The 21498-nt window shown below is 36.1% G+C and overlaps 1 protein-coding gene across 5 annotated transcripts in view; it reads left to right on the plus strand.

The window, feature by feature from the left end:
• Positions 1-21498, plus strand: part of KIDINS220 (kinase D interacting substrate 220) — a 169062-nt gene that overhangs the window by 135459 nt on the left and 12105 nt on the right. For 2 of the 5 annotated variants that reach the window (XM_036748326.1, XM_036748325.1), the window contains one exon: positions 18685-18810. In XM_036748326.1, coding sequence (XP_036604221.1) covers positions 18685-18810 — 126 coding nt within the window. Of the gene's footprint in view, positions 1-405; positions 442-2006; positions 2040-18684; positions 18811-21498 lie in introns of all 5 variants that reach the window. The other 3 variants (XM_036748322.1, XM_036748323.1, XM_036748324.1) reach the window with 3 other exon arrangements.

Here is a 21498-nt window from a genome sequence, read left to right on the forward strand (position 1 = left end):
CTGTTATATTTATTGCCAGTACCTCTTTCACACTTTAACAGCTATCAACATTACTTTCTCCTTAAGAACAACCAGCAGCAATAACCCAAACCTTAAAAACAATTACCAGGTCTTTAGAACAGTGATAAAAGAAGCTTCAGAATATTGTTCAAAGAATTGTTAGGGTTGTCTAGAAAAGAAAAATATGTATGCCTTTATGTTCATATATTAGTTTAACCTGGAATAAAGAGATAAATTGATGTTTAGTTAGTTTCAAACAAGTAGAAGGCTTAAGTATGAAATGGCTTAAGTTGAGGAATTACATGTCTATTCCTGTGTTCACTTCTGGTTTAGGATATCCTAAGCTGCTTTTAAAAGAACTTTTGTCCTTATACCCAAACCATAATTTTTACTGTCTCTGCTTAGGAGGAGGCCAAGACAAGAAAAATAAAGATGCCATGGGTAAGGAATAAGGTGCATTCAGAACTTTTTCAAAAGCCTGTTCAGAGTAGCTGCTCATGTTGTCTACTACTCACCAGTTCTTGTCAGTTTGTGGGTCAGCTTGAAAAATGAAAATGATTCAAAAAGTTTTCAAATAACCCCATTCCCCTCTTTTTTAGCTCAGAACCGGACAAGTTATTCTTTTTTGTCTTTTGAAGGGTAACTTTAAAAAAGTAATTTATCTTCTACTTGAGAGTCATTGTATTGTATTCCAGGCTAGAACTTTAAAAAAAATCAAGCTATAATCTTTAATTCTGTTACTAGAACATTTTAATGGAAAGGTTTTGAATCCATAACAGCAATACATACATACATATTTTTACACACATATACTAGTTTCAATGTCTACATATTATAGTGATCAAAAACTTGTGATAAAATTAATTTCATTGAAATTTTATAAAAGTTTAATGATTTTCAAAAGATTGCCTTGAAAACAAACCTTAGTTAGTGTTAGTGATAAATAAAACCCATCTTTCAGACTCTCCGTATGCCAATTAGTATTTCATTTGTAGCTGTGATTTTGATTTGAAGTAGCAAAGCCACATTTTCCTACATTATTGGCACTAGTTTGTTTTTTAACAAGTTGTTTCCTTATAGCAAAATGATATCAGTTTCAGATACTCTTAAAGTGTCTGGGATCAGTTGCGTTCACAACCATTTGTGTAGTTTAAAGTGCTCAATCTTGGCCACTTCAAAACAGAAGTATGACAGTGGAATCATACTGCAAGGAAGTAGTATATCAGCTTTAATGAGTTAGTGTTGTCAACTAACTCGATATATTAACAGCAATACAGATTATTTTAGAATATCTAGAAACACCTGTAAGATTTGATAATAAGAGTAATTGTTGCATGCTCTGACTTTAGTTAGAATTTTAAAAATCTGCATTACTCTAAAAACGTATTAAAGGTAGCATAGCAATGCTTCCCCACAATCAATTTTAGTTTCTTACTGCATGCTATGAAGGTTTTTTCCTTAAAATGTCATGGTTTGGAGTTGTTCCTCATGCTCTGCAAACCTTTTGTAAAATAACAGAGTACTTTCTTTCAGATACGTTCCTGGATATGCTCTGTGTTATGTAATGTTTATTTGAGTTAAATAACTTTATATTTTACCCTTAGCCAAATAATAGAACATTTGTTGTTAGAAATAAAAAAAGGTAAATAACCCCCAACTGTTAATTTCTCAAATTAGGGAGATGTTCTTCATTAATTTTAAACTTTAATTTGGTAATATTTAACAGTTGATAAACTCTGAAGTTTCATAGACTAGATACATCTCAATTTCACTTCATATAAAATGTCAGCCTATGTCAATATTGTATATCAGTTTGGTATATCAAATAGTGATGACCCATAATATATTGTTACAGAGTTAGATTGTAGGGTTTGGGTTTTTTTTTTTGGTCGTTGTTAAATAAAATGAATGGTAAAAGTGCTACTATCTATATTAGTTATTACACGTTATGTTTGATGTTTTCATCTTAATATTATCTTTCATTCTGTTTTATTCCTTTCTTAAAGCAGTGTAAATCTGGGTTTAACAAACAGAGACAGGTACAGCAACTTTTTGTGAATTCTCATTCACTTACCTTATTAGAATTGTTTAGAGGCTATCCTTGGCACTTTCAAGCTGGGCTGAAAATAAACTAATGCTCATTTTGATCTTTTTGTTTAGTTTGAAAAGCGCTTTTAGCTTTTTGCATGGCATGAATTTCTGGCTGATGATTTCTGAGCTTATTTATTAAAGAAAATAAAGCTAATGTTGTGTCATAACATGTTTTGACACAAAATAAATTATCCTCAAAGTAATTTAACTTTTTAAAAATACTGAACCCTTTAATGTAGGTGCTGCTTTTATGAAGAATTCAAATTTTTGTGCAACTTTTTGAAGTTTACATTTTAACAAGTAATTCCAACATGCTATTTTTTGTACTTAACATTACAATAATTTGCTCTTTGCCAATAAAGCATGTTGACTTGAAATAAGAATATAGCTAAATTTCAGTCTTCCCATTGTAATAATTCACGTGTTCACTGTGAAATAATACATTTGAATATTTTTAATTTGATAATAATTGAAACAAATTGGAAAAAATTAAATTAGCTATGGTTATTGGCACTTTGAGACTCCTTTTTCATTTCCTAAGTTTTCCACCAATAATAACATTTATGCAGTACTTTAAGGTTATAGAAGTTTTTCCTTTTATAGCAACCCTGTGAGGTAGGTAATAAAGATAAAGAAACTGAGGCACTGAGAAATTAAGTGACCTACCCTTTGCTGTTAAACAGCTAGTAAAGTTTTGAGGGTAGGATTTGAACTCAGATTTTTTTACTCCAAAATGGACTGTTTACTATACCAAAAAGATATGATATGGTAGGTTGTTGTTATTTTCAAGATCTGTTTCAGGATAATTATGATCTATGATTATTATTCTAGAAAGGACCTTACAGTTAAAATTAAAAGATAATGCAGTGGTTGACTCCAAACTTTCTAAAAATAGCTTAGTAATGAATTTTATTTGTTCATATGGATAAATTTTGAATACATCACATAAGTTGTTCAGAATTATAATGTTAGTGATTTTTAAAAACTGCCTAATAGTTTAGTTTTTTAAGCAGTCAAGATAAGGTAATAACAATGTGAAATCTTGCTATTTTTTTTCTTTTTTTTTTATTTCTTCTTTTTGCAAACCATTTTTTAATGTTCCTTAGAGGTTGCTGCTTATCTAAATAAGTATAATTAGAAGTGAATGATTAGCTGAGAGACCTGAAACAACTTTGCCATGTTTTTTTTTTAAATTTATTTTTATTCTTTTCATTTAACAAAAATCTGCTTTATCTCCCTCCTACTGCCTACCCTTCCTTCAATTGAAAAACAAAGGGGAAAAAAGGAAAACAAAATCCTTATAATAAATGTGAATGATTAAACAAAGCAAATTTCTGCCTTAGCTATGTCTGATAAATATGTCTCATTCTGTACTCTTAAGTCCCTCCTCTGTCAAGAATAAAGACAGAATGTTTCATCATCATTTCTTTGGAATTATGGTTGATGATTACCTCGATCAGAGTTCTTTAATCTTTCAGAGTTGCTTGTCTTTACAGAGTTGTTATGATTGGGTACTCTGTTGTCCTGGTTCTGCTCAATTTACTGTATATCAATTCATACAAGTCTTCCCAGGTTTTTCTGAAACCACCTGCTTCATTATTTCTGTGGTACAGTGGTATTCCATTATACTCACATATGTTTGGTTCAGCTATTTCTTAGTTTATTGGCACTTTGTTTCTAGTTCTTTTATGCAACATAAAGAACTCCTAAAAATATTTTGTTTATATCAGTCCTTTACATCTTTGATCTCTTTTGGGGCATAGGCATTTTATAGTATTGTTGGATTAAAGAGTATGCACAGTTCAGTAACCTTTTGTACACAGTTACACATTATTTTGCAGAATGGCTATTTCAATGTCACTTTGTAATGTTATAGTTAATTTTTATTTGAGGAAAAAATTTTTCAAGTAGCATAGACATACAAGATGTTGCACATGATTTAAAACAAGAAAATCCCAGCGTAGAAGGCTTTTCTCCAATGCAATGTCTTACATGAATATGTTTTTAATAACATTTTATTTTTCCTAATTGTATCTAAAAATAATTTTTGACATTTGTTTTTTAAAATTTTGAGTTCCAAATTCTCTGTGTACCTCCCTTCCCATTCTCCACCCTGAGAAGGTAAGCAGTTTAATGTAGGTTGTATATGTGCAGTCATGCAAAACATATTTTCATATTAGTCATGTTACGAAAGAAAAAACAGACAACCCCCCTTCTCCAAAATAAAGAAAGTGAAAAGTAGTATGCTATGATTGGCATTCAGATTCCAACATTTCTTTCTCTGGAAGTAGATAGCATTTTTTCATCACAACTCCTTTGGAATTGTCTTGGATCATTGTATTGCTGAGAATAGCTAAATCATTCACAATTCTTCATTGTATGGTATTGCTATACAATGTTCTCATGGTGCTGCTCACTTCACTCTGCATCAGTTCATGTAATTCTTTACAGGATTTTCTGAAATCGTGCTGCTTGTCATTTCTTTTTTAAAATTATTTTTAGTTTTCAACATTCATTTCCAAAAGATTTTGAGTTCCAAATTTTCTCCCCATCTCTCCCCTCCCCTCCACCTCAAGATGGCATGGGTTCTGATTACCCCTTCCCCCAGTCTGCCCTTACTTCTATCACCCCGCCTTATCCACTTCCCCCTTATTTTCTTTTAGGGCAAGATAGATTTTTATACCCCATTGACTGTATATCTTATTTCCCAGTTGCATGTAAAATCAGTTTTTAACATTTGTTGACTTTGAGTTCCAAATTCTCTCCCTTCCTCCCCACCCCCCCACCCTCGTTGAGAAGGCAAGCAATTCAATATAGGTTTATACATGTGTCATTATGCGAAACACTTCCATAATAGTCATGTTGTGAAAGACTAACTATATTTCCCTCCATCCTATCCTGTCCCCCATTTATTCTATTCTGTCCTTTGTTCCTGTCCCTTTTAAAAAGTGTTTGCTTCTGACTATCTCCTCCCCCAATCTGCCCTCCCTTCTATCATCTTCCCCCTCTTATCCCCTTCTCTCCTACTTTCCTGTAAGGTAAGATACCCAATTGAATGTGTATGTTATTCCCTCCTTAAGGCAAATCTGATGAGAGTAAGGTTCACTCATTGCCTTTCACCTCCCCCCTCTTCCCTTCCATTGTAAAACCTGTTTCTTGCTTCTTTTATGTGAGATAGTTTACCCCATTCTATCTCTCCCTTCTCCCAATATAGTCCTCTCTCACCCCTTATATTCAACTCACACTGTGCCCTCTTTCTATATGTGTGCGTATATACATATATACATACATACATATACATACACATATGTGTGTATACATACACACACACACACACACACATATACACATATACATATATTCCCTCCAACTACTCTAATACTGAGAAAGGTCTCATGAGTTACAAATATCATCTTTCCATGTAGGAATATAAACAGTTCAACTTTAATAAGGCTCTTATGATTTCTCTTTCCTGTTTACCTTTTCATGCTTCTCTTGATTCTTGTATTTGAAAGTCACATTTTCTATTCAGCTCTGGTGTTTTCATCAAGAATGCTTGAAAGTCCTTTATTTCAGTGAATATCCATTTTTTCCCCTGAAACATTATACCCAGTTTTGCTGGCTGGGTGATTCTTGGTTTTAATCCTAGCTCCTTTGACTTCCAGAATATCATATTCCAAGTCTTCTGATCCCTTAATATAGAAGCTGCTAGATCTTGTGTTATCCTGATTGTGTTTCCACAATACTTGAATTGTTTCTTTCTGGCTGTGTGGAATATTTTCTCCTTGACCTGGGAACTCTGGAATTTGAATACAATATTCCTAGGAGTTTTCCTTGGGGTATCTCTTTCAGGAGGAAATCAGTGGATTCTTTCAATTTCTATTTTCCCCTCTGGTTCTAGAATATCAGGGCAGTTTTCCTTGATAATTTCTTGAAATTTGATGTCTAGGCTCTATTTTTGATCATGGCTTTCAGGTAGTACAATGATTTTTAAAATCTCTTTTCCAGCTCAGTGGTTTCCAATGAGATACTTCACATTGTCTTCTATTTTTTCATACTTTTGGTTCTATTTAATAATTTCTTGATTTGTCATAAAGTTATTAGCTTCTGTTTGCTTGATTCTAATTTTTAAGGACTTATTTTCTTCAGTGAGCTTTTGGACCTCCTTTTCTGTTTGGCCAATTCTGCTTTTTAAGGTATTATTCTCCTCATTGTCTTTTTGGACTTCTCTTGCCATTTGGGTTAGTCTATTTTTTAAGGTGTTATTTTCTTTGGTATTTTTTGGGTCTCCTTTAGCAAACTGTTGACTCGTTTTTCATGATTTTCTTGCATCACTCTCATTTCTCTTCTCTGTTTTTCTTCTACTTTTCTTACTTGATTTTCCAAATTCTTTTTGAGCTCTTCGATGATCTGTGACCAATTCATATTTTTCTTGGAGGCTTTGGATGTAGGAATTTTGACTTTGTCGTCTTCTTCTGGTTGTATGTTTTTATCTTCTTTGTCACCAAAGTAAGATTCTGTAATCTGGGTTTTTTTACTCTGCTCATTTTCCCAGCCAAATATTTGACTTTCTAACTGTTTGTTAAGGTAGGACTCTATTTCTGGTGTGTAGGGTGTCCTGTCCCAAATTTCTGGGGTTTTGTGCAGCTGTTTTCAAAGATACTTCTAGGGACTTCAGCTCTTCCAAAGTGGTGTGATCAAAGGAGAGGTGTTTACTCCTTTCCTGGCCTGTGCTCTGGTCTGTGAATGACCACAAGCACTCTTTTCTGCCTTAGAACTGTGAGGAGGATTCCCTTTCCACCACAGCCATAAACTGTGCCACACCAGCACTCCCTCTCACCCCAAGACTGCTACCCAGGACTGAGACCCAGATCCAAGCAGGGCAAAACAAGAGAGTCCTGCCTCAGCACCAGCAGAGAAATCCCCCTCTGAACAGCTGCATAATCCCCCACCATCTGTGGGCTGGGAACTCCAGAAGCAGCTGCTGCTGCCCTGCTGCTGCCACTACCACCACCACCACCACCACCACCACCACCACCACCACTATAACAGATCTTTCCCACTAACCTTCTAAGTTGTCTTTGGCATTTGTGGGTTGAGAAGTCTGGAAACCGCCACAGCTGCCAGTGATTCAGTCCCCTGCTCCAGCCCTGTCTGTGCTGGTGCAGCCCGTGGTGGACTATGCTCGTCTCCCAGCCTGGTGCAATCAACCTTTTGTGTCGAGTTTTTACATTGTCTTGGGCTAGATATTTGTTTCACTCTGACATTTTGTGGGTTTTGCAGCTCTAGAATTTCTTTAGAGTCATTTTTACAGGTATTTGGAGGGGTTTGGAGGAGAGCTCAAGCAAGTCCCTGCTTTTACTCTGCCATCTTGGCTCTGCCCCCAATATTTTCCCCTGCTTATCATTTCTTTTAACACAATAATATCCCATTACAATCATATACCACAATTTGTTCAGCTATTCCTAAATTGATGGGCATCCCCTCAGTTTCTAATTCTTTGCCACTATAACAAAAGCTCCTATAAATATTTTTGTACAAATAGGTCCTTTTCTCTCTGTCTCTCTCTCTCTCTCTCTCTCTCTCTCTCTCTCTCTCTCTCTCTCTCTGTGTCTGTCTCTCTGTCTCTCTCTGTCTCTCTCTCATCTCCTTGGGATACAGACCTAGTAGATTTATCACACTCTGGGTATAGTTGCAAATTGCTCTCCAGAATGTTTGGATCAGTTCACAACTCCACCAGGAGTGCATTAGTGTCTCAATTTTCCCACATCCCCTCTAACATTTATCATTTAACTTTTCCAATGTATTAGTCATTCTGCTAGGTGTGAAGTGGTAACGCAGGGCATCAAAGAGCTCAAAAAGAATTTGGAAAATCAGTCAGAGTTGCTTTGATTTGCACTTCTCCAATCAGTAGTAATTTAGAACATTTTTTTTCATATGACTATAGATAGTTTTTATTTCTTGCCTGAAACTGCCTATTCATATCCTTTGACCATTTATCAGTTGGGGAATGACTTGTATTCTTATAAATATGACTCAGTTCTCTATGTATTTGAGAAATGAGACCTTTATTAGAGATACTTGTAAAAAAAAAATTCCCCCTAGCTTTCCGTTTTCCTTATCTTGGCTGCATGGGTTTTGTTTGCGCAGTTTAAGATAATCAAAATTTTCCATTTGGTGGACTCATTTTGCTAGTACCAGATCATCAGTTGATGTCAGGGTAGGGACAGTATGTTCAGTAGCAGTCTTTGCTAGTTGATCAGCATGTGCATTGTACTTATGTTCTGGCATGGTGAGGGCCACATGAGCATCTACATGAAAAACTGACAAATCAGTAACCAAAGACATGTCCCACATATCTTCCCATAATTCCCCATATATCTTCCCATAATTCTTTGCCCCAAACTTGTTTACCATGAACTTCCCAATTTTGTTTACTCCACATGGGCATCCATGTAGCTAACCCATTCGCTATCACCTATGAATCAGTGAATTATAACACTGTCCTCCTTGTTCTGTTTTGGTAGCTTGATATACTGCCATAAGTTGAGCATATGGACTACTTCTATCTGTCCCAGTACTTTCCAAAGTCCGCTTAGTACATGGGTTATAGGCTACTACTTTCCAATGTCTTTTATGGCCCAAATATTTTGCTGTCCCATCAGTAAACCATGAATGTTATTTCTGTTCTTCATCCCTCATTCCATTTTACCAAGGACCATACCAACTGTTGTCTTTGTTCAGGGAGTTTATCATTTCCCTCAGTGTTCTGTGTTTGCTATAGATTCGTGTAGAGCAGAAACTCCACTTTTGCCTGTTTTAGATCTATTTTGAATATGCCATTTCCATTTAGTTAGTTTTGTGCATGTCCAATTCTGTGAGAAGCTAGGATACTCATTACCTAGGTCATAATTGGGATTCCAGGCCTTAATATTACTTTATGGCCCATAGTCAGTTATTCAGTCTCTACCAAAGCCCAGTACGCAGCTAACAGCTGCTTTTCCAAAAGTGTATATTGAGTTCCAGATGAAAGAAGTTTCCTGGACCAGAATCCCAAGAGTACATTTCGGCTTTGTTGTTTTTGCCATAAACTCCAGTTTGTATATTCATCCTGCACAGTCACTTGTACTTCCACTGGACCATTTTGCATGGGCCATAAATCTAGAGCCAATTGTATAGCAGCTTTAGCTTCTTCAAATGCTTTAGTTCAAGTCCCCAATCAAATTCATATTTTTTCCTAGTAACTTTATATAAGGGTTTCAAAATCTATCCCAAATGCGGAATGTGATGTCTCCAATATCTAAACAGTTCTATGAACTTTGGGGTCTCTTTCTTATTGGTAGGGATAGGAAAATCTTGAGTCTTTTGTTGGGCTTGTGGGATAATTTCTCACAGCCCCTTATTCTATTGTATACCCCAAAATTTTATGGTTTGATCTGGTCCTTGAATCTTTGCAGGGGTAATTTCCCATCCTTTGCTTTTCATATGCTTAATTAAAAGTGTCAAACTCTTCTCTACTGCTTTTATGTTTCCTCCCTGTATCATGCTGTCATCTATGTAGTGGGTAAGCTATACACCAGGTAGCTTTAATTTATCCAAATGTTAAGCCACAGTCCTATGACAAATAGTGGGGCTATGCAAATATCCTTGTGGCAAGTGTGTAAAAGTATATTGTTGGCCCTGCTACGTGAAAGCAAACTGGACTCATTGTTTAGAGTCTATTGGGATCATAAAGAAAGCCTTGGCTAAATCAGTAACTGCATACCAAATCCCTTCATATTTCTGGATCCTTTCTATTAAGGTAACAGTATCTGGAACAGTAGCATGCAAGGGAGGAGTCACTTTATTCAGTTGTCTATAATCCACTGTCATTTTCCACATCCCATCTGACTTTTGCACTGGCCAGACAGGATTATTCTATCTAGTGGTTGTAGGGACTAACACTCCTGCCTCAACATATTCCTTTATAATACTGGTAATTTCATCTTTGCCCACTGGGCACATGATACTGCTTTAAAGTAATTACTTCAGAAGATTCAAGTAAAATGATTAAGTCCATTTTTACTCTTCCCACTGAAACTGTATTAATTCCTATCTTCCTTACTGCAAATTGATATCTCCCTTCAAGTGACTTCATAGTCATGCCTTTCAGTATATCTATTCCAATAATGTATTCAGGAATGGGTACAATAACCATGGTATATTCTTTCTTAGGCAATTATTCCATTTTCATCATCAGTTTGACTTGTCTGGCTGATAGTTCAGCCCCTCCCAGTCCTGTGATAGTAATAGGAGTTCCATGCTTAAACTTATCAGGGTTTCCATATATAAGGGAGGCCTCTGCCTCAGTATCTATTAATGCTCTAGGTACAGTATTTGATCCATTTTTCCAATATGTAGTCAGATTAATATGGGGTCTGTAATCCTGTGTGTTTCTTTAATTGGACCTAGGACTTGGCCTATTTCCTAGTCTCCCTGAAGGTGTGACTCACTTGGATACAAGGGTTCAAGATTTGCAGGGGCAGTTCTTACTATCATATTTGTATGGGAGATTCCCAAGGGAGTATCAAAATAAACCTCAGCATTCCCCATCATGATAGCAGTCTTCATTACCTCCTTCTTTAACTTTCTCATACAGTCCCTAAGTGAATACCAGGGTCTGTCTGCAATAGGCCACATAGAATCAGTGGGATACTCTCTGTTACATCCTTTTGCTGATAAAGCTAACAGAGTGCTTGTCCTGTTGCCTCCTTGCTGTACAAGAGGATTCTTACTAATCCTTATGAATTTCACACAGTCCACACTATCTACAGAAACTCTGCTGGCCCTTTCATCACTGATTCTCACCATCCCTTTCTCTGGGTGAACCTACTCAAGACGTCTGTGACTTCTGCTGTGTAAAATCTTCAAGCACCTCTCTGAGCACTGTATTGTCTCCCTGGGTCTCTTGTTTCCTTCATAGTACAGGATATGCTTCTGTCTGAGGACCTAACAGTGTCTCATTGTGTGGCTCAGGAGCATCTTGCTACACAGTATCATTTTCTACTGACTCTCCCCATCATGATGGCAACAATACTGGCAACTAGACTCCACCTGTCTTGAACTTATATGCACTTTTGACCTTTTTGCTTTTCACTTTTTCCAGCCAAATTAACGGCAAAATTCCCATTCAAATCAGTTGATTCTTAAACAATAATCTGTTCTTCTCCTGCCTGAGATTCCCCATCTTGTTGTGGCATAGAAATATTCCCATTTGAGCTAACCAATTCTCTAACCATCTAAGTTCTTTCTTTTAACAGCCTGTCCCTGCTTTCATATATAATATGATACTGTGTGAGTAAAATCCAGCCTCTCCTACTCACTGCTGCCAGAGTCCTGGTCCTTTAGCCATTTTCTTGCTAGGGAGGAATAAGTTACATCTTCCCATCCTTGGATAGCCATTTCTTCCTCTAAAGCCCTTCTACCTCTAATAGAGGTTTTATATCTTGCAATCCTGTTTGTGATGCCAAATGTATCAACAAGGCAATAATTACAACATCCATGATAATTGTGAATATGTCTGTAGTTCTGTATCACAAAATATGAGACTCTCCATATAGAAAGAAGAAGAAATAAAACATTTATTCAAACACCAAAGAACCAAGCCTCAGAACCAGTAAGTCCACTTCATCCAAGCAGCAACTAAATCCCGAAGTCCACTTCATCCTAACAGCAAGGAACTTAAGACACAGTATCACAGCATGGAGCATTGCCATCCCATTAGCCTTTCCCCCTGCTGGGGCCTTCCCACAAACACACTCACAGCACAGCTAGCTTGCCTGTATCTTCTCTCTCCCTCAGTGCTAACTGCTCTGAGCATCTCCTGCTCTGTCCTTCCAATTCCAATCATTCAGCAAGCTCTTCCCACCACATGTGAGTTAGGCTTCCTGTGATATAAGCAGGTCACATGGGCCTGTGAATGGGTGGGAAAGATCTTCAAATTTAAATTACCATTACAAGGCAATAGGAGGCCACTGGAGTTTTTTAAATAGGGGCTGACATAATCAGGTCTTTCTTTTTTTTTTTTTAATTTAATTTATTTAATATATTTAGTTTTCAGCACTGATTTTCACAAGACTTTGAATTATGAATTTTCTCCCCATTTCTACCCTCCCACCCACTCCAAGATGGCATATATTCTGGTTGCCCTATTCTCCAGTCAGCCCTCCCTTCCGTCACCCCACTTGCCGCCAATCCATTTTCCCTTACTTTCTTGTAGGGCAAGATAGATTTCTATGCCCCATTGCCTATATATCTTTTTTCCTAGTTGCATGCAAAAACTTTTTTTTGAACATCTGCTTTTAAAACTTTGAGTTCCAAATTCTCTCCTCTCTTCCCTCCCCACCTACCCTCCCTAAGAAGGCAAGCAATTCAACATGGGCCACATGCTTATTGTTATATAAAACCCTTCCACAATACTCATGTTGTGAAAGACTATGTTTTGCTCCTTCCTAACCTATCCCCCTTTATTGAATTTTCTCCCTTGATCCCTGTCCCTTTTCGAAAGTGTTTGTTTTTGATTACCTCCTCCCCCATCTGCCCTCCCTTCTGTCATCCCCCCCTTTTTTATCTTCTTCCTCCTCCTTTCCTGTGGGGTAAGATACCCAATTGAGTGTGTATGGTATTCCCTCCTCATCCGATGAGAGCAAGATTTACTCATTCCTCCTCACCTGCTCCCTCTTCCCTTCCTACAGAACTGCTTTTTCTTAGCACTTTTATGCGAGATAATTTACCCCATTCTATCTCTCCCTTTCTCCCTCTCTCAATACATTCCTCTCTTATCCCTTAATTTGATTTTATATTTTTAGATATCATCCCTTCATATTCAACTCACCCTGTACCCTCTCTCTATATATATACGTACATACGCACATATGTGTGTGTGTGTGTGTGTGTGTATGTATATATGCATATTCTTTTCAGCTACTCTGATACTGAGGTCTCATGAATCATACACATCATCTTTCCATGTAGGAATGTAAACAAAACAGTTCAACTTTAGTAAGTCCCTTACGATTTCTCTTTCTTGTTTACCTTTTCGTGCTTCTCTTGATTCTTGTGTTTAAAAGTCAAATTTTCTATTCAGCTCTCGTCTTTTCACTGAGAAAGCTTGAAAGTCCTCTATTTTATTGAAAGTCCATATTTTGCCTTGGAGCATGATACTCAGTTTTGCTGGCTAGGTGATTCTTGATTTTAATCCTAGCTCCATTGACCTCCGGAATATCATATTCCAAGCCCTTTGATCCCTTAATGTGGAAGCTGCTAGACCCTGTGTTATCCTGATTGTTTTTCCACAATACTCAAATTGTTTCTTTCTGGCTACTTGCAGTGTTTTGTCCTTTACCTGGGAGCTCTGGAATTTGACAACTATTCCTAGGAGTTTTCTTTTTGGGATCTTTTTTAAGAGGCAATCTGTGGATTCTTTCAATTTCCGTTTTACGCTCTGGTTCTGGAGTATCAGGGCAGTTCTCCTTGATAATTTCTTGAAATATGATATCTAGGCTCTTTTTTTGATCATGGCTTTCAGGTAGTGCAGTAATTTTTAAATTATCTCTCCTGGATCTATTTTCCAGGTCAGTGTTTTTTCCAATGAGATATTTCACATTGTCTTCCACTTTTTCATTCCTTTGGTTCTGTTTTATAATATCTTGATTTCTCATCAAGTCACTAGCTTTCACTTGCTCCAATCTAATTTTTAAGGTAGTATTTTCTTTAGTGATCTTTTGGACCTCGTTTTCCATTTGGCTAATTCTGCCTTTTAAGGCATTCTTCTCATTGGCCTTTTGGAGCTCTTTTGCCATTTGAGTTAGTCTGTTTTTTCAGGTGTTGTTTTCTTCAATATTTTTTCAGTATTTTTTTGGTTCTCCTTTAGCAAGTCATTGACTTGTTTTTCATGGTTTTCTCACATCACTCTCATTTCTCTTCCCAATTTTTCCTCTACTTCTCTAACTTGCTTTTCCAAATCCTTTTTGAGCTGTTCCATGGCCTGAGACCAGTTCATGTTTTTGTTGGAGGCTTTTGATGTAGGCTCTTTGACTTTGTTGACTTCTTCCGACTGTATATTTTGGTCGTCTTTGTCACCAAAGAAAGATTCCAAAGTCTGAGCCTGAATCTGAGTCCGTTTTTGCTGCCTGGCCATGTTCCCAGCCAACTTACTTGACCCTTGAGTTTTTTAGCAGAGTATGACTGCTTGTAGAGTAAAGAGTACTTTGTTCCAAGCTTGAGGGCATGCACTGTTGATTTCAGAGCTATTTCTCTACAGCCAGCTCTGCCACACCAGCACTCCTCCTTCCTCAAGAACCGCCAACCTGGACCTGACGCAAATCTTAAGCAGGCTCTGCACTCCTGCTCTGATCTGCCACTTAATTCCTCCCACCAGGTGGGCCTGGGGCCAGAAGCAACTGCAGCTATAGTTCTGTAGCTGCACCACCCCTGCTTCCCCTGGGGTGGTGGCTGAACCTCGAACTCTTTTCACTCTGTCCCCCGCAACTTTTCCCACTAACCTTCTGTGTTGTCTTTGGTGTTTGTGGGTTGAGAAGTCTGGTAACTGCCACAGCTCACTGATTCAGGGTGCTGGGGTGCGCTCCACCCAGCTCCTGGTCTGGTTGGTCCGCGCCGCTCACGCTGGGCTCTGCTCCGCTCCGGTCCCAGCTCCGTGCAGGATATACCTCACCCAGCGACCATCCAGGCTGTCCTGGGCTGGAGCCCTGCTTCCCTCTGCTATTTTGTCGGTTCTGCCATTCTAGAATTGGTTCAGAGCATTTTTTATAGGTTTTTGGAGGGACTTGGCGGGGAGCTCACGCAAGTCCCTGCTTTCCAGCCGCCATCTTGGCTCCACCCCCCCCCCCCAGGTCTTTCTTTCTAGATGATCATTTTGACAGCTGAGTGGAAGGTGGATTGGGGTGAGGAGAGAAACTTGAGGTGGGGATTCAAACAAGTATTGTAAAGTAATTGAGACGTGAAGTGATAAAGGGCTATACCAGCATGGTCATAGCTATATGAAGGACAGCAGAATGGACAGGACTTGGCAGCAGATTATCAGGGGTGTGAGAGAGGGTGAAGAGTCAAAGGTCACAACTGGGTTGTCAGCCTTGGTGACTAAGAGGAGAGTGATACCCATAGTATTAGTAGGAAAGTTAGCGGAAGCACTTGGGGATGAGGAGATAATTCAGTTTTGACATGTTGAGTTTAAGCTGCCTCTCGGACATCCACTTTGATATGTCTAAGAAGGGAGGTGGAGATGTGAGACTAGAAGTCAAACATGTTAAGGCTGGAGAAGTCAATTTGAGGACCATAAGCATAGGAATACAAATGGAAACCACAGGAGTTGAGATCACCTAATATAGAGAGAGGGGAGATAAGATAGTGTAAGACAACTTTGGGAGACCCCCCTCTCCCCACTGTTAGCTGGAGAAATATGAGTGAAAACCAACCAAAGGAGATAGAGAAGTTAGATAGAAGAACCAGAAAATAACAATGTCATAAAAAGGTAGAAGAAAATATCAAAAAGCAGAGGGCGGTTTACAGTGTAAAAGGCTTTATTTTTAAAATACCTATATTGCACCCTAGCATTCTCTTTCTTCCTATGCAAATTAATCAAGTGAAAAATTTATTATATTGCATTAGCATGAATGTAATGCTGGGTCTAGTATCTATTCATTTTTTTTAAAATAACAATTACATTTACTTAGCCCTTGAAGAGTATAAGATTTGTATTTTCAAATTGGGCAGGTCACCAAAAAAACGTTTTGTGCATTGTTTGTAAAAGGAGTTTAGAGTGAATTTTTATAAACACATTCAACTATAGCTCTAAGCAAAGAATAAATATAGAGCACATAGTATTTATAGTAATGTGAATTTTTACATTTTAGAAATGTCCATGAAATTTGTGAATTTATTGAATAATAGGAATTTTATCTAAATATAAAGCTTAATGAATATTTAAACAAGTTATTGCTTATTTAGGGCAACTACTTACTTTTAAGTAGCTAGAACCTACTAATAGCCTACAATTACATCTTTCATGTAATTACAGTCTTTGAGGGAATTCTTGGAATATTTGTACACTGCAAAATCTTTAAGGATACTCTGTTATTTTTCATTAGTGGTTTAAACATTCACCTACCTAAATTCAAGGGATTGGACCAGTCATCTCTAAGGATTCTTCTTGTACATGTTATCTTAAATTATATTTTAGCCACAATGATAATTTTCATTATTTATGACTATAAAAATTTAAGCTTGTGCTTGCCTAGATTTTTTTGGGCTTAGATGGGTCTGTATTGCTCTCCAAGGATTTTTAGATTTATTTAGTTCTTCATCGATTACAGACTTTTTTGCCTTTAAAATACATTTATCTAATAGTGAGCATATTGATTCTTTACACATAACTATATGTTGTTTATTCACTAGTAAATTTGAGTAGTACTTGTTACATGGAGACATTTTTTCCTAGTGTTAAAAGGTTAGAACCCTGCCTCATGATGAGAGAATAGAATACATTCCATAGATGTAGTTTCTAGCCCAGTAATCTACCTCTTTGTGGACAAATGAATAAAGCGTTCCCTGGATATATTTTGGAACTTAAATCTATGCTCTTTTAATATATTCTTGCCTTTTATATAACTGGTAGCCTGAATATATTATTCCTCTGAAAGTGTTCTCTGAAAGTATCTGAAATTGAATTGGACTTTTTAGCATTTATTACTAAATTATAGACCAGTGATTATTGATTTAAAATTTAATTTAATGTAATTAAACATAATATAACATTAACATAATTTAACTGAGTCTAATGAACATTTTTATGTGTAAGATCATTTTAAAAGTATGAATTGATTCAATATGTCTTTCTTTCCTTTTCACTGATCTTCCCCCTAAAAAAGCTTCATAATGATATTGTTGACGATAGTATTTTATATAGGGAATATAATTCTCTTAGGACTTAGTTATTCAGTGACATAATTCAGTTAAAACACCAAACATGAAAGTAAATAATACTTATAATTTCATTGCAGAAATGCTGATAATTTTTTTGTTTTTCTATAGTACCTGATAACCCTGCTCTTCTAGTATGTTATGTCTGTATTTTGTAGTATTTATGTAGTATTTTGTGTCTGTGTGTTTTCTTTGTGATTATGTATTTTCAAATAAAATGAATGCTTTTACCTCCAGTATATTTTACATCATGGTGTTCTCAACTTTTTCTGTCAGTGATGTGATTGTCAATTTGCTGGAGATCATAGGGGTTATTTAAGTGCCATTTGTATGACTTCACCCATTGCTCCAAATATGTTAATACATATAAACAAAATAGAGTATGTTTTAAGTGGGCGGTATATACAAATGTCTTGTGTATGTTTCAACTAGAGTTTAATGGCATGTTAATATCTAACATTTAATAACATTCTACAGCAGTCTTGGAGGTTAATATATCCTCTGTCATTCAGATCATGTAATTTTTACTTGGAGGTAGGTTTCTTAAATGATCTTCTAGAATAGTCTTGGTTTCTATTAAGTGTGATATATTAACTTGGAGGTAGGTTTCTTAAATGATCTTCTAGAATGGTCTTAGTTTCTGCTAAGTATGATATATTAAGTTCCCCCAGCTGGTATTTATGATGGTGAGTACAAGAACTAAAGACATTCTTTATTCTCCCTCTAGTGTTTGCATATCCCTAGCCTGATGTAAAATCGACAGAAGGAGACAGGAAAACAGTATATCCTGCTACACTGATCTGCCTTTGCTATAAATAACTATTATAAACTACTCTTATTTTTGCCTTTTAAAAAATAGATTAAAAATTTTTCAGTATGGTATCTTCAACTAATGGCATAACTATGAAATAAATCTACTTTTTTTTTCATGGCGGGCAGCTTACATTGTTTCAAAGGAAATTTAAAATTCTGCCACCATTCTTTATCAACAAATAATTTACTTAAAATATAGCAGATACCAGAAATCTTTAGGATTTATATGTTTGTTTTTTATTTTAATTGAGGATTCTATAGGGTGAATTATAGAATTGGAGAAGAAACATAAATAATTGCATTTGGGGGTTACTTTTTTCTTTTGGTGTTTGTAGGCTCTTGGAATTCTCTGTGTAAGCTCTCTCCTTTTATATAGTTCTTTTTCCTACTTCTCTCTTTTCCCAAATTTATCTTTTTTGGTCTTGCTCTTGATTGAGGCATATTCAGGAAACACTCTTCCACTTGGGCTTGCTTGGTGGCTAAATGACCTAGTCTTCTGTTTTTTTTTTTTTAATAGCAATTTTTGATTTGAATGAAACTGCAGCTTTTCCATAGCAAGGCAAAACATTGGCAATCCAACATTTTAAAATAATTTTGCACTATGTCTTAAGTAATATTTCCTTCTTCATAAGTACAAGGGAGTTTGGACCATTCCTTGTGATAATTTCTTAAGTTATTGAATTCAGTGTTAATCGTGATGTTTTTAAAGCTCTATACCACGAGATTTTACACTCCTACATTACAAGACTTTGTATCTATAAATCATTTAAAAATACTATAAATGTGTATTTTTCCCTTCCCTAGGGAACAGTGTCAGGACAGTCACTGACATTGAACTCAATGAATGTGGATTCTGTGTGTGAGAAACTGAAACAAATAGAGGGCTTGGACCAAAGTATGATACCACAGTACTGTGCAACAATAAAAAAGGTGATGTATATATTTATATACCAGACTAATAAATAAGAGAAGAGAAAATGGGATTGTATAAAGATGGTGAAGCCAATGAATTTAACCTCTTAAAGTATACTCCGTCAAGAACAGAAAAACCTGACTCTAAGTATGGTTCTGTCCTCATTATCCCAAATTTTCAGTTTTTCCCATTAATGTGTAAAATGGGTATGAGATCTAAAAATAAAAAAGCATTTTATGAAACTGTTACTATAGTCATATGGTAGATTTTAAGCTCTACTTTCAGTTGAGAACTCCATCTTTTGTGTTTTATTTATATGATTTTAAATAATTATCAAAATTTGCAAGATTTAATGCAATTTTTAAAAAATGTTCTTTTTAGGAACTGTGAACTTTATAATTGTGTATTTCTTCACTTAATGGTTTTGGGTTGGCACAGCTATGCTGAAAGAAAGAGTTATATGACCTCCTAGCCAATATACCTAGAATTTGATTAGCTACCATTAATTGACTTTTAGTACTTCTTAAGTCACATAGCCATGCATTCAAGTAGAAAGACTTCATTTTGATTAATCACCTTGCAATTGAATGCATTTCTAGCAAGTTATATTATCTTAATCAAGAGTATTTTCATTGAAAAATTATCAATAATAGTGAAGAACAAGTATTCCTCTACTGAATCACAAGCTTTATTAGGTCCCATTGAATTAGAAAGCATTTGAGTATAGGTTCAAGGGACAGACTGTGAACTTGTTTCAGAATCATCCAGTCTTATCTCTAGGAAGTTAATCATGACCTTAAGTTTTTTAGCACAATAGCTCATGAAACAGATAATCATAAATATTATTCTGATACTTAAAAGAATGTTAGTTTAGAGCCAGAATTAGAGAAATATAAGCATGTACTGTAATAACCTTCTCTCTAGTCTTCAGCTATTTTTCTAACCCTGCTTCCTTCCTCTTTTCTCTACCCCAAAAATTGTCCTTGGTCCCTTGTTTGGCCTCAACTCTTAAGTTTTGAGTGAGGGATGAATTTTATTTACTTCCTATTTGTTAAAATCTGTTTATTGCCTTCTGTTAAAATCCCTGGAGCCTTTCTTCTATTGCTGGTTTTATATGAAAATGTTTTTTAGTAGCATGGGCTTTTTTTTTTTTTTTTACTATGCTAGCTGGTGCTTACTTAACTTTCTCTCACAGTTTCTCTATATCTGTTTAAAGAAAGAAATTGACTTTTTTCAAAAAAGAGATATATAATGTGGATGGTTCTCTTCTAATCAGAAGAGAATAATTTTCTTCCATCAAACTAATCTCCTGATGTTTAAAACTAGAATCTGTGTAAAATTTAACTTAAAATTACCATCTTATTGGCTTGTTAGGAACCTTTGCTGTTTTGTTTTGTTTTTTTTTTTTTTTAGTTATAGCCAGGCCTTTGATACAGACTTTTATACATTTAAAGGATCCCTCCACATCTTCTCTTCAGAATCTTCAAACATGGCAATGTACCATTTAGAAGAGATTATAATGTAGCTTCTACACAAATCAGATGACCTACCTTATCATTTCCTGCTATTTTTTGAGAAATCATGAAATAAACTCATTCCTTCTTCTTGAATAAATGAATTAATGAAAGAAAAGGCATATATTAAATGCTTTCTATGTGCAAAGTACTTCATTAAGTGCTGGGGGTAATGTTGCACAAATAAAAATGTGGAAACAGTCTCAGTTTTCAGAGAGTTCATATTTTAATAGGAGAAAAAACACATAAAAGAAGTTTCAGCTTCAAATAGAAAAAAATTGATGGCTCTTAGGGCAGAATGGCAAAAATGAGGATGATGCATTTTCTTTAATGCCATTTCATTGGATACATCCATATGTGTTTATGTTCAGCACTGCCAAGGACTTGATGAGAACTTCGTTTTCTGGGTCTGCTATGGCTACTGAGGAGTCGGAAGCTGTAGCATAGCTGTTAGAGGTGATGGTTGAGGCAGTAGGGGTGGTTTGACTTTCTTGGCACATGCTTCCTTCAGACCTCCTTGCTCTTCACATGGGTTAGATTTCCTGCCCTGCTGGTGGAAGTTAGTGGGGATGGGTGACCCCTTTCCCACAGGTTTGCTTTCCTGAATGATGACTTCAGGGACTAGACTGGGATTAGGGATGATGGGCACTATTATTCCCAGGGTCCTGTGCTATCTTCATCAGAATCTGAGAGGAGTTGTTGGTCAAGAGAGTGGCACCTGCCCGCTACCTATCTCTTTCTTGAATGCCTTACTACTTCTTAAATTTTTAGTGCTAGGCAATTATTCTTGTTGAGAACCAAGATTTTGGTAAGAATTCACAAACATTTTTGTGTATTTAATTGCTACAGATTAATGAATTAAAAGTCCTGATGATTATAGTTATACCCCCCCCCAAAAAAAACCCCAAATTTGTCTCCATTTGTATCACAATGACATTTTTATAGGTGGGAAGATGTCAGAATCACAGAACTTTAGGGTTGGAAAGGATCTCTGCAGTCATTTGCTGCAATTCATATCTAAAAATAAATTCCCATTACAACATACCCCATAAGTAACTATTCAGCTATTTCTTAAAGACCTCCAATGGTTTCTTTACACTACAAAATGGTGCTTCTCACGTGCATGAAAAAGTTAAATTATAATGCAGTATATAATTAGTTCCTCAACTAAAGTCCATTCCAATATCTAAT

This window comes from Trichosurus vulpecula, chromosome 3, assembly GCF_011100635.1.
Source record: "Trichosurus vulpecula isolate mTriVul1 chromosome 3, mTriVul1.pri, whole genome shotgun sequence".
In the NCBI taxonomy this organism is placed as follows: Eukaryota; Metazoa; Chordata; class Mammalia; order Diprotodontia; family Phalangeridae; genus Trichosurus; species Trichosurus vulpecula.